The sequence below is a fragment of the Rana temporaria genome, chromosome 1 (assembly GCF_905171775.1).
Source record: "Rana temporaria chromosome 1, aRanTem1.1, whole genome shotgun sequence".
Taxonomy (NCBI): Eukaryota; Metazoa; Chordata; class Amphibia; order Anura; family Ranidae; genus Rana; species Rana temporaria.
The window spans coordinates 591,603,048-591,617,721 of record NC_053489.1 but is presented as its reverse complement, the minus strand read 5'-3'; the positions used below and the strand labels follow the sequence as shown (position 1 = coordinate 591,617,721).

Sequence of the window (14,674 nt, the reverse complement as noted above, 5' to 3'; positions counted from 1 at the left end):
AAAAATTTAAAATTCTTCCTTCAGATGAAAATGTGGTGAATCAAAATCGTCACCTTTTTAAGAAAGACACCACCAAGAGGAAGCAGATGTATACTTACCTAAATCACAGATCTTCCAAATAGAGAAGGGTCAAACAAGCTGGTTTAATATGATTCTCCCCAGTCCTCCTCAGGTTTGAACTAAAGAAAAATAAAAACGTGCAGCTGGTGGTTGGGCCTGTCTGTTAGACGAGCAGGTTCTCTAAAGAAAACAAACTTGGATTTGGAGTGTAAAGAGAAGTAATATTAGTCTGGTGTCCCATAAGTACTGTCAATGCGAGTGGAGTATTTGGAATAAATAACAAACCACTTTTTTCACTTGAAACATTATGTTTTCACATAAATGTTTTTTACATGAGGACTTATGATTTAAAAGTTTGGTAGTGCTTTATCTCACTTTAACCACTTATCCACCGCCCGCCATCAAATGACGGCGGGAGGCAGACCCTATTGTTATGGGTGGACGTTGCGCCCTCTTAAGCCACTAGGGGGCGCGCGCCCGCCACGTCACTGGGGACCCGATGCGCGTGCCCGGCTGCTACGATGGCCGCCGGTCACCCGCGATTGCCCAGTAACTGAGCAGGACTGTGGATCTGTGTGTGTAAACACACAGATCCACGTCCTGTCAGGGAGATGGGGGTCTGTAAGGGGTCAGTCTGTGATGGGTCAGTCTGTGATGAGGGGTCTGTGCTGAGGTATCTGTGATGGGAGGTCTGTGACAGGGGGTGGGTCTGTGATGGGTCAGTCTGTGATGAGGGGGTCTGTGATGGGGGTCTGTGAGGGGGGTCTGTGATGAGGTATCTGTGATGGGAGGTCTGTGACAGGGGGTGGATCTGTGATGGGTCACATTTTTAGATGAGGGAATCTGTGATGGGGGTCTGTGATGGGTCAGTCTGTGATAGGGGGGTCTGTGAGGGGTCAGTCTGTAATGGGGGTGTCTCTAATAGGGGGTCTGTGATGGGGGTCTGTGATGAGGTATCTGTGATGGGTCAATCTGTGATGGGGGTCTGTGATGGGTCAGTCTGTGATAGGGGGGTATGTGAGGGGTCAGTCTGTAATGGGGGTGTCTGTAATAAGGTGTCTGTGATGAGGGTCTGTGAGGAGTCAGTCTGTGATGGGTCAGTCTGTGATGGGGGTGTCTGTAATAGGGGGGTCTGTGATGAGGGTCTGTGATGGGTCAGTCTGTGATGGGTCAGTCTCTGATGGGGGGGTCTGTGATAGGGGGGTCTGTTATGAGGTATTTGTGATGGGTCAATCTGTAATGGGGGTCTGTGATGGGTCAGCCTGTGATAGGGGGGTTTGTGATGGGGGTCTGTGATGGGTCCGTCTGTGTCGGGGTGTCTGTGATAGGGGAGTCTGTAATGAGGGTCTGTGATGGGTCAGTCTGTGATGGGTCAGTCTGTGATGGGGGTGTCTGTGATGGGTCAGTCTGTCATGGGGGTGTCTGTGATGGGTCAGTCTGTCATGGGGGTGTCTGTGATAGAGGGGTCTGGGATGGGTCCCCAGTGATGCAGCGAGAGCGCGCGCTCTCCACACTGCAGGGTATCCCAGCACATCATATGACATGATATTTTTTTATTAAAACACTTCTGGCCTCTTCTGGCTCCCCCCCCCCTCCTGATTGGCTGAGACACAGCAGTGGCGCCATTAGCTCCCGCTGCTGTCAATCAAAGTCAGCTAGCCAATCAGCGGAGAGAGGGGGCAGGGCCAGGTCGGGCGCCATGTCTGAATGGACACAGGGATCTGTGACTGAGCTCAGGTGCCCCCATAGCAAGCTGCTTGCTGTGGGCACACTGAACTGGAGGGAGGGGCCAGAAGCACAGAAGAGGGACCTGAGAAGAGGAGGATCTGGGCTGCTCTGTGCACATCCAATACACAGAGCAGGTAAGTATAATATGTTTGTTATTTTTATAGCAAAAAAAAAAAAAAAAAAGCCTTTACAGTCACATTAAGCTCCTGACTTTAAATACAATTGGGTATATTTAATCTTTTTCTGTTAATAATAATAATAATAATAATAATAATATTAATAAACACCTTCAGAACCCTATGCAGGGCCATCTTTAATATTAATTTGACCCTGGGCAAACTTTTTTTTCTTGGGCCCTCTCGAATCTACTTGTCAACTATTTGCAGGCAGTGCAGGCTCAAGGGGAAGCTGCCTTGGGCCCCACAACAATGACTGGGCCCCGGGCAGCTTCCCCTTTTGCCCTATGGTAAAGAAAGCCCTGACCCTATGTATGATGCAGTTGTATATGTGTAGGACATCACTGAATAAATATTTTCCAACTAACACCTGGCACTAAGCCTCAAAAAATTATATCAATCCTGATATTGTAACGCTGTGTTTTTGCGCTTAAAGCGGAGGTTCACCCGTATATATGACTTTTTCCCCTTAGATGGATGCTCGTTTTGTCTAGGGGAATCGGCTAGATGTTTTAAAATATGAGCCGTACTTACCGTTTACGAGATGCATCTTCTCCGTTGCTTCCGGGTATGGGCTGCGGGACTGGGCGTTCCTATGTTGATTGACAGTCTTCTGAGAGGCTTCCGACGGTCGCATCCATCGCGTCACGATTTTCCGAAAGAAGCCGAACGTCGGTGCGCAGGCGCAGTATAGAGCTGCACCGATGTTTGGCTTCTTTCGGCTATGAGTGACGCGATGGATGCGACCGTCGGAAGCCTCTCGGAAGACTGTCAATCAAGAAGGAACGCCCGCTCCCGAAGACCCATACCCGGAAGCGACGGAGAAGATGCATCTCGAAAACGGTAAGTACGGCTCATATTTTAAAACAACTAGCCGATTCCCCTAGACAAAACGAGCAGGAATCCAAGGGGAAAAGATCAAAAAATAAATAAATGGGTGAACTCCCGCTTTAATGTCTCCAGCAGCAGGAAGCAGATAGAGAAGAAGCAGGCTAAGAAGAAATCCTTTTCCCATGGCACCCCTATAATAGGGTACCTGAGATAAAACGGTAACCCTGCTGATGGTAGAAACAGCTTTGGATGTGTGTGTTATCCAGAATTAAGCTCCGAGTCCCGGCCAAGCCCTTTCCATCACCTTTCTTCCAGAGCTGATAATACAAATCCTGCAATTTCATTTAGTGGCTTTGTACATGAGCAAACATGCCAGACACACAGCGCGGCTTTATCGAGCCAATTGTATTCTACTCCTTCATTGTGCCTGTTAACCTCATAACATTTCAGTATTTACATTTTCATTATTAATTCAAGACCGATACGCTTTAGTAGAACAGAAAAAACATTAGTTCTGACGATTGTCCTAGAACAATGACTATATCACAAAACAGGCTTATTCATTAATAAGCACCTACTGTATTATCTAATAAGGACTATTGGATTCTGGCTACAATGGACCAGTAAGCTTAATATGCAAAACAGAACTAGTAATAGCACAAAAATATGTGTGGATATTTTAGGAGTTAATCAAAATGAAAGGTACTTGAGTGAAAACTCTTTCATATAGGTGTCATTTTTAACTGCCTGCATCAAATTGGCAGTAATGCCAAAGGCCTCTAGTTAAAAAAGTATGTAAATGCACTTACAAACATGGTGAAGGAGAGGGCATGTAGTGTGGTATGCTGGCAGAAGACTGATGAAAGGGGATTTTTTGTCAATTTATCTCATGTGCATTAATACGCGCTATTGCAGGCCTTATTGACTATAGCAATAATTTTGCCCTGCGACTTGAAGTCCGACATGCATCCAACTTCAATGAACAGGGATCCGACTTTGATCCCCAACAATACCAGGCACTGTGTCTGGTATGAATCTTTAGGAAGAACTCCACGCCAAATGAAAAAAAAAAAACGTCATGGGTTCCCCCTCTAAGAGGATACCAGACCAATGCATTTTTATAGCACTGTTCGCTGTATTAATGTGAATGGTCCCAAAAATGTGTCAAAAGTGTCCGATGTGTCCGCCGCAATATCGCAGTCCTGACAAAATTTGCAGATCGCCGTATTACTAATAAAAAGAAAATGTCAGAATTCTATCCCCTATTTTGTAGCCACTATAACTTTTGCGCAAACCAATCACAATACGCTTATTGCGATTTTTTTTTTACCAAAAATATGTAGAATACGTATCGGCCTAAACCGAGAATTTTTTTTTTTTTTTTTTTTTTAAATGGGATATTTATTATAGCAAAAAGTAAAAAATATTATTTATTTTTTTTCAAAATTGTCGCTCTTTTTTTGTTTATAGCGCAAAAAATAAAAACCGCAAAGGTGATCAAGTACCACCAAAAGAAAGCTCTATTTGTGGGGAAAAAAGAGAGGCAGGTCGCACGACCGCGCAATTTTAATTTAAAGCGACGCAATGCTGAAAGCTGAAATTTCGCCTGGGCAGGAAGGGGGTATATGTGCCCAGTAAGCAAGTGGCTACTGTTGCACTGCTGCACTTGAGCTGGCCTTGCTACTGTTTATGCTGACCTGGATACCAAATGTCATCTTATGCCTGGTCCTTACTTTTAGTGACTTTAAATACCAAATTGTGTTATTACCATAGTTAATCAATATTATGCTTGTTTAATTTCCAAACATATTGGGTGACAATATATTAAGTTTGTCTTTACTACCTGGTTTGTTGCCGTTTTCTTTGATATAGTGCTACTACTGGGTACTAAGTATTACTTTCAATGATTTCCTGTAATATTGCATGCTTTGTACCAGTAGCAGCCCATCAATTAGGGGCGCAGGTCCGCCTCCCCCCTAATCCATGCACCCGGCCCCTAACCTACGTGCAAGGCGCCAGATGCATGGATTTCAAAAGGTTTTTTTTAAGCACATTATTAGAGCCTGATGCTCTAATTGGCTTAAAAAAATGGTGGGCTCGGTGTCCACTTGTTGTTGTGTGACAATAGCAAATTAATATTCACTATTGTCTTCCTGACTTTCCTCCCGACCAATCAGGAAGCAGGTCCTGAGACCCAATAGGCCAGGGAGTCATAGGATCGCCGCCGTCCATCTCCCGCGGGGGGTGGAGGGGTACTGATTGCTGCTGTCCATCTCCAGTGCGGGGGGGGGGGTCAGTGGCGTAGCGTGGGTTGTCAGCGCCCAGGGCAAGGCAAGAAATTTGCGCCCACCTTTTGCACTCCCCGAGTCCCTTCTCTTCTTACAATAGTACTGACCAGCCTGATTCCTATACTGACCACTACACTAACCTCTACTCGGACCTACATGATTCCTAGACTGACCCTTACACTTACCTACCTGTCCACTGCACTGACCTACCCAATTCCTACATTGGCCACTACGCTACACACTGACCATTACACTACACACCTACACTACACACTGACCACTACACTACACTACACACCACTACACTACAGAAAACACTGACCACTAACCCACACACCACCACACCACAGTAAACACTGACCACTACACTATACACTGACCACTAACCCACACACCACCACACTGCACACTGACCACTACCCCACACACTGCACACTGACCACTACACTGACCACTAACCCACACACCACCACACTGACCACTACACTGACCACGCTGCACACTGACCACTACCCCACACACCACCACACTGCCCACTAACCCACACACCACCACACTTCTCACTGACCACTACCCCACACACCACTGCACTGCACACTGACCACTACACTGACCACTAACCCACACACCACCACATTGACCACCACACTGCACACTGACCACTACCCCACACACTGCACACTGACCACTAACCCACACACCACCACACTGCACACTTACCACTAACCCACACACCACCACACTGGCCACCACACTGACCACTAACCCAAACACCACCACACTGACCACTACACTGACCACACTGACCACTAACCCACACACTGCACACTGACCACTACACTGACCACTAACCCACACACCACCACACTGACCACTAACCCACACACTGACCACTAACCCACACAGCACCACACTGCATACTGACCACTAACCCACACACTGCAGACTGACCACCAGGGCTGGTGCAAGGATTGTTGGTGTGTGGCTAAGGTTTTTTGAAATGTTGAAGCAAATAACTATTCCTAATCAGCGGCCGCTATAGAGGTATCGCTACATACTCAGCCCTCAAAACTTTAACTCACCTGCTCACATTTGGCAAGTGGAAAATTATTAAGGGGCGAGCGTGGGCTCTACTCCCAGCGATCGCCCAGAGGAAGAGAGAGGAGAGGAAGAGGAGAGCCAACCGGATCATCACAAAGCGGGGATTGCCCGCTCTAACAGCTTTCATTTGAATTGCTGGGAGCTCGTGGTGACACACAGACAACGGCTGGTTCAAAAGAAACCGGCCAACATTCGGCCCGTGTGTAAGTTGGTCTGTCCAATGGCAGAGAACGCTGGTCGGAGTATTCCAGTGGCGGGACTGTCCCCCTGTCAGAACACAACAGCTCTGCAGGGGAGATCGCTGGACTAAACTTGCATGGAATTCTCGGAACTGTAGTATGTACCCGGCTTAAATCTCAGGACCGGATGGGAAAAATGCAAATCTCTTGGCCCTGTTATCTCTCTGGCAAATCATTTGATCCTGTTATTTTAAATACATTTAGCAAACCAAAAAACAATTTCAACTTCTTTATTCTAGGGAGAATTTGGCTATGAGAAGAAATGGCGAGCAGTAGTAGAAGAAATCAAAAACATCTTCAAAACTGCAGTGATGTTACTTCATGAGAAGGGAAAGCTGAAATCCAGCCAAACAAAGAGATACTTATCATCTGGTAACTACATATTTTTCTTTATATACTTTATTCTGATAACTGGAGATTTTACATATCTATTCATAGATTGGACATGTTTTGAAAAGCTGTAGGAAACATATTACATTCTACATTCCTTGTTCAATCTTTTCAAACTTTGAAGACTATCAGGTCTAGAGTCATTGCTCCTTAAATACATTTCGTTTTCGTTTCGTTTGCCCACCCTTTGCAACTATAACAGCTTCAACTCTTCTGGGAAGGTCGTCCACAAAGTTTAGGAGCGTCTATGGGAATATTTGACCATTCTTCCAGAAGTGCATTTGTGGGGTCAGGCACTGATGTGGACAAGAAGGTCTGGTTCACATTCTCCACTCTAATGCCGCGTACACACCATCGCTTTCTGCGATGGAAAAAAACGTCATTTTCAAAAACGTCAATTTAATTGACCGTGTGTGGGCAAAAACGTCGTTTTATGTCTTCTAAAAAACGACAGAAAAAAATTGAAGCATGCTTCAATTTTATGTGTCGTTTTTGGCCGACGTCGTTTTCTGTGTTCTAAACATTGACCGTGTGTACGTAAAAACGTCGATTTAAGCCCGCGCATGCTCAGAAGCAAGTTAGGAGACGGCAGCGCTCATTCATGTAAAACGACTGTTCAGAATGGAATCAGCACATTCGTTAAGGTGTTTTTCAGCTTATAGACAAGAAAATAAAGCGCTTCTTTAACCCCTGCTTTTAACTGCTACCCAGAAATGGACGTTTGTTGCGGCTGATCTTGTTGCATAGTTATGACAAGCTTTTAATTAGTTTCTTTCTTGTTTGATAATGTTTATGTTTGTGTTCTGTTATTTAGTTGTATCTTCCATCTTAAACATTTTATTTATATTATATTTTAGTTAACTCACCCACAAGCATGTTTTTTTACCTTGTTAATGTTTGCATTATTTATTTTGTAATGGGTCTGCCCACTCAATACTGATCTCTCAAATCTACAATAAAGAAACATGTTGAAATTTGGCTGAAAAATTAACATTTATTTTAGTCTTCCTAAAAATTTCAAAAAAAAAAGGTGGCAACCCAAAAACACAACATAATAAAAACAAAGATGCCAAGGTAGGCAGCACTTTAGAGCATGCTTGATTTTTTCTGAAAACAAGGGTCCCCGAAGCCACAAATACAGCCTGTGAGTCCACATTAAAATTCCATCAGGGGCACCGTATTATTTATTCGCCCTTTTCTTCCCAGCAGCCTTCCCTGCAGTCTTCCCTGCAGCCTTCCCTGTAGCCCGAGTCCTTGGGGGCTGGGTTCCTGGAGGAGATGAGGTGGCAGGAGCCAGAGCAGCCTCATGAGGTGGAGGAGCAGGAGCAGGTGCAGGAGCAGGAGCAGGAGCAGGAGCAGGAGGAGCAGCAAGGACAGGAGGAGCAATCCGCACAATGTGGGTGTCGTCATCGAGCTGCCCCAGGGATGCCACGCTGGCTCTGCTCCAGATTGTACATCTTGGCTGCAATGAGCGCTGCGAACCCCTCAACTTCACTGGGTGGCTCTCGGATGGCTGCAGTAGCTTGGCGAAGCAGGCCCTGGGTCTCCTCCTCCATTTGTCGCATACTCCTGAGCCGTTTATTGGGATTGCGGAATGGAGGGATCCGGGAGATGGTATCCCGCCGGCGTGCCTCCTGGGTCCCACTGGGGCCTGCCACCTCCTGGCTCCCAGTGGGCTCTGCCACCTCCTGCCTTGCAGTTGGCCCTGGCTCCTCCTGGCTCCCTGTGGGCACTGTCTCTTCCTGGCTCCCTGTGGGCCCTGGCTCTTCCTGGCTCCCTGTGGGCCCTGGCTCTTCCTGGCTTGGGTCTGCCTGTGTATCAAAAAAAGGAACATATGTTATTTGTGTTTGTCATTAATCACACACATTTTTACAATCATGAGTGATGCAAATTGAATGTCAATATATATTACACACAGGGTCGCCATCCCTAATTATGTGGCCCCTTAAACACCTTCAGACATGGTCCCCCTGGAATTATGTGGGTTGTTGCATGCCTAATTTAGTAAATAAGTGGCCTTTTCCCCAAAAATTATTTTATTCAATTTAGTGTCAACTAGATAGTACTCAAAAAGGGTGTCTTCCATCTGGGACCCCTTGCAGGTGTATTGCGTTACTCCCCCCTACTGGCCTATCTGAAAATGCCACCCACTCCTTCATAAACATTATTAATTTGCCCATTTTGACCCCATCATGTTTTCCCACTACTGACTATTGATCCTATCCCTAAACTTACGAGATTCACATAGAATTTAGAACAATAGTAACATACATTTACCATTATTACTATACTTGTCATATACTAACTAAATTCATACAAAAAACACATACCATTCTCCATGGCTCACAATTGGGGTCCTCCAGGAACTCTTCCTCTTCCTCCGAGCTTGCCTGCTCTTGTCTGCAGGGAACACTGGAGGATTGGCTGCTGGGAAGCTGGGAGCTACCTCTTGGGGGAAGGGTAGACATGGATGTCCTGGTCTCAATGTGGTCGTCCAGGAACTGCAGCTGACTATAGTACCACAGGGTTGGTTTGTATATGGAGTCAGCTGCAGCCCCAGACCTCATTGAGGCCAGGACTTGGACCCGTTGGGCCCTGTAGGTGCCCCTGATGGAATTGATTTTGCTTTTCACAGTGGCTGTTGTGGCGTTGGGGACCCTTGTTTTCAGAAAAACAAGCATGCTCTGTCTAGCTTTCTCCCTGGCATCTTTGTTTTTATTTATTGTGCTTTTGGTTTGCCACAGAACAGGATGTTCCTTCCATTTTTGTATGAATTCTGTCAGGAACTCCGCATCCTTGAAGGGATCCATTCTTTCTGCACATGAAACAGAAGCCAAAACATAATGTAATTAAAGCCACTAGCTTACTTCCCCTAACTAGCCCACAAACTCATTCCCTATTCACTATAATAAAGTCGGAATAAAAAACTTACGTCTCGTCGTTAGGAAAGATCGTGATTTACGCCTTCTTCCACAGACTATGCACGCCGTTTACAAACACGTCCCATCCCTTTTACACTACGCACGCGTGACGCTCCGCACGACACCCCGCCCCTGACGTTCGGTATCGTCCTTTCCACGCCCCTTCTCTGTCGTTTGGTGAGTGAGAAAAGATGGACAACATGGAGGTGTATTCTAGCTCAAGCCAGGAGGCAGGCCAGGCCCAACCACGCCGCAGATTCCGGTGCAGAGCCTCCAATATGAGTTTTCAGGAATTGGTGGAGATGGTCACCATATTGAGGAGGGAGGACTATGATGCCAAGCATGGCCCCTACATGCATCCCAATAAAGTAAAAGCCCAAATTATGGAGAAGGTCATCCGTAGGCTCCAGCGGAAGTTTGGGAAAACCAGGAGCAGAGAGCACCTGCGCAAAAGGTGGTCGGATTTAAAAAAAAGGGAACCCCACCAACTTTACAGAATTAATAGGGTGATTCGAAGAAGAAGTAAGTTTTTTCCATGTGTATTAATTATTTTGTTGTGTTCTTTGTGCCATTTTTTTTTTTTTCCAGGTTGACCATAAAATGAATATTATGAATGTGGACGCATGATGCAGTCGTCGTAGTCGTCGTTCATTCGCTGACTTTCAATAATCCAAGACCATATTAATGAGAAATGGCATCATGCCTAGTTTGCATGTGCAAAGGGGAGTTGAAGCACTGTATCTGAACAAAAATCGTAAATTTAGGAATTGTGGGCGAATGAACGACGACTCCTATGACCAATTAGTCGACACAAATATGAAAGTTGTGACATTTTTGGGGCTTAAAAAAAAGGTGTATTCAATTCTGGAATTGATGGAAATGTGTTTCAGCTTATTTTAGAAGAAACGTAAATACCTTGAGATTCACAAAAAGGAGCGTTTGCTACTCCTTTTTTTATTGAACATGTGTACTCAGTAGCACAATTGTTTGTCACAATCACAACCTATGTTGGGTCACACACAGGGGTGAGCAGATCCAGGGGAGACTTGGTTAGCTTACATATCTAAAATTAAAAATTTGGTTAACAGATTTGACATTACTTTGTGAATGGATTAAATACTGGTCTATTTTCTTGATAATTGTTTAAAAATCAACAATATTGACCTTTTGTTTATAATTTATTAATTTTTGGGTGTCATTTCAGGCCGCTCGTAATGTTTGAACCTCATGTTTTCCCTTTCTTCAATCTTGTAGGGCACAATGAAGCAGAAAGGCAGGAGGCACAAGCCAATCAAGCCACACCCCCGAGGGATGTAGAGGAAGAGGAACCTGCCTCAACATCCGGTAAAGTAACATCTACCACATTTTCTGTGAATATAGATATAGGCATACAATCTTTTAACACATGTTTTGGTTCCACATTTCAGGAGGAAATCGGGCTGGTCAGGGACTGGACACGTATAGTGCCCAGCTCCTCATCGGCGAGGTTCTCACCTGCAGGGCCCAAGTCGAGGACATACGTCTGGCCTGCCGTGAAATACGCCACAAAGCAAAGACGCTGGAACGGCAGCTTAAAAATTTTATTAATGTTTTGGGGAGGGTTTAATTGTTTGTGTATTTTCTTTTTTCCTTGAATTTGAAAAAAAAAAAAAAAAAAAAATTTTGTACTAATCAAAAAAAAGACAAAAAAAATATAAAAAAATGATATTTTGTACTAATCAAAAAAGACAAAAAATAAATAAAAAATATATTTTGTACTAATCAAAAAAGACAAAAAAAAAATTATATTTTGTACTAATCAAAAAGAAAAAAGTAAGAAATAAATAACATTTTGGTCTCCAAACAATTTGTGTGTAGTTATTGGTATCAATGCAGACTCATTCAATTACTCAGGCATATTTGTAGAGTTATTAAGATTTAACACTCATGGGAATTTATGACATCCCAAACACATGGCTGGATGAGAACCTAGGAAAAAGAAACATTACCCCCCAAAACTTACAAATAACTAAAATCAAAAAAATAAACACTGTTTCATCAAACAAAAAGTAAATTTTATTCTTTAGTCAAGATCAGGCATTTCAATGGCCCCCCTCCCCATAAAATAGTCCACATATGATTGACGCACTGCACGTGCGGTTTGGGGGGCCAAGCCTCTATGGCTAGCCTGATGTCCCGGCTCCGGAGCCACAACATCAGCCTCATCAGGCAATACCGTCAGGTAAGTTTGTGAATTTCGTTTCAAAAAATTGTGCAAAATGCAACAAGATAGGATGATGTAATTCCACTTGTATTCCGCCAGGTTTATTGCTGTTAAAAACAATCTGAATCGGCTGGCCATGATTCCAAAGGCATTCTCTACCACACGTCTTGCTCTGGCCAGCCGATAATTAAAAACCCTCCTCTCATGGGTGAGGGTGCGTACGGGAAATGGCCTCATGAGGTGGGGACCCAAACCAAAAGCCTCATCTGCTACAAACACGAAGGGCAGACCCTCTTCGTTCTCCTCCGCAGGTGGCAATCCTAGGTCCTCCAACCGAAGCCGTTGGGCGAACTCCGTCTCCGCAAAGACACCGCCGTCCGACATCCGGCCATTTTTCCCAACATCCACGTACAAGAATTCGTAATTTGCAGAGACCACCGCCATCAAAACAACGCTGTGGAACCCCTTGTAATTGAAGAAATGGGATCCACTATGGGGTGGGGGCACAATGCGGATGTGCTTGCCATCAATGGCTCCTCCGCAGTTCGGAAAGTTCCAACGCTGGGAGAAGTCCGCTGCCACAGTCTGCCATTCCTGTGGCGTGGTGGGGAACTGGATAGAAAGAAAATAAAAAATACATTAAAACAAAGATTTTGAACAGAATATAGCTAAAATTACAAGGGATCCCACCAACAATTCCACAAAAAAGGTTAGTATTAAAAAATAACATGTGAACACTTAAGCATATTAATCACCCCCCTCTGATGTTGAAAAAATATATTTAGGGGGAGTGGGGCTCAAGATGAGTTTCTCACATGAGAAACAACCCCCCAAAAAAAATCTAACTAAGAAAAATAATTATTAGTATGTAGTTCAAAAATCTAGGGGGGGGGTTTGGACAATGGAGGCCACAAATAAACGGGGATATAGGGACACACAAAATGCAGCACTACAATGGAGGCCACAAATAAACGGGGATATAGGGACACACAAAATGCAGCACTACAATGGAGGCCACAAATAAACGGGGATATAGGGACTATGCTAGGTGGGTTTGGCCACAACAAAGAATGATGGACAGGTTGGCTAAATTAAATAAACATGTAGGGCTTTACAAATTGTGTAGAACAGCATACATAGAGACAAAGTGAGCATTCTGAGCATATTAGAAAAGTTACTTTTTTTTTTTTTTTTGGGACATAGTTTGACCATTGAAAGAACACCACTTACCTTAACATAGTCCTCCTGAAGAACCTGAATGATGGCCGAACAGGTCTCCGGGATTATGAGGCCCAGAGCCTGGGGGGAGATGCCCGTCGAGAACTTCAAGTCCTGCAGACTTCTCCCTGTTGCAAGGTAGCGCAACGTAGCAACTAGCCTCTGCTCAGCAGTGATGGCTTCCCGCATAACGGTGTCCTGCCTGGTGATATATGGCGACACCAAAGCCAAAAGCTGCTGAAATACGGGGTCAGACATCCTAAGAAAATTCCTGAAATCATCAGGGTTATTTTCTCGGATCTCCCGCAGCAGAGGCATATGAGAGAACTGGTCCCTGCGTAGCAACCAGTTCTTGGTCCACAACCTCCTCCTCACCCTGTTCATGGACCGTCGCTGGGATGCAGCACACATCCTAACAACAAGCACAGCACGATCTCGGCGACGAGTTCGTACCCGCAACATGGCTAGAAAACGGTCGTCAAATCAGATCAGACTAAAAATTACGCCCTGAAGTAAAGAATGGCCTTTGAAGAACGACCTGCTAAACAGCACCGTGCACACAAAACGTAATGCCTAAACAAATACGTCCTTAGTACAAGCACTGTATCACAGATCCGACAACAAATAGACAAACTGTACGACAGAAAACGAAATTTAAAGCACAGTCACTGAAAATCACGAATCGTATCTCACCAAACTTTTACTAACACGCAGCAACACGATATCAGCAAAAGAGGCCGTCTTCCGCATGGAAACGACCCTTTATAGTGACGTCGTGCGTGATTGACGGAACTGCGCTGTGCTAGAGCGTTGTGAAAAAGCGATGGTGTGTATGCTACGTCGTTGTTCAAATTGAAGTTTGAAAAATGACGTTTTTTTAAAGCACATAAAGCGTCGCATTTTTCCATCGCAGAAAGCGATGGTGTGTACGCGGCATAATTCATCCCAAAGTGTTCTATTGGGTTGAGGTCAGGACTCTGTGCAGGCCAGTCAAATTCCTCTGCCCCAAACGCACTCATCTATGTCTTTATGCTTTGTGCACTGGTCCAAATCATTTGGTGGATAGGGGGCTATGGTGTGTTTTTTCTTCTTCAGGGGTTGGGCTTGGCCCCTTAGTTCCTGTGAAGGGAACTCTTTAGGCATCAGCATACCAAGACATTTTGGACAATTTCATGCTCCCAACTTTGTGGGAACAGTTTGAGGATGTCCCCTTCCTGTTTCAATATGACTGCGCACCAGTGCACAAAGCAAGGTCCATAAAGACATGGGTGAACGAGTTTGAGGGGGAGGAACTTGACTGGCCTGCACAGAATCCTGATCTCAACCCGGTAGAACACCTTTGAGATGAATTAGAGTAGAGACTGCGAGCCAGGTCTTCCCGTCCACAGCAGTGCCTGACCTCACAAATGTGCTTCTGTAAAAAATTCACATAAACACACTACCGGCATCGGTAAAAATGTTAAGCCAATGAAACACCTGCAAGCTGCAGAAAATGTGCCCTCCCACCGTTTCTGAAAGT

General features: G+C 44.8%; 1 protein-coding gene across 1 annotated transcript in view; it reads left to right on the top strand.

The window, feature by feature from the left end:
* Positions 1-14,674, top strand: part of NWD2 (NACHT and WD repeat domain containing 2) — a 383,914-nt gene that overhangs the window by 355,156 nt on the left and 14,084 nt on the right. The window contains exons 5-6 of the mRNA XM_040354712.1: positions 3,390-3,418; positions 6,663-6,795. Of these exons, the coding sequence (XP_040210646.1) occupies positions 3,390-3,418; positions 6,663-6,795 (162 nt within the window). The remainder of the gene's footprint in view (positions 1-3,389; positions 3,419-6,662; positions 6,796-14,674) is intronic.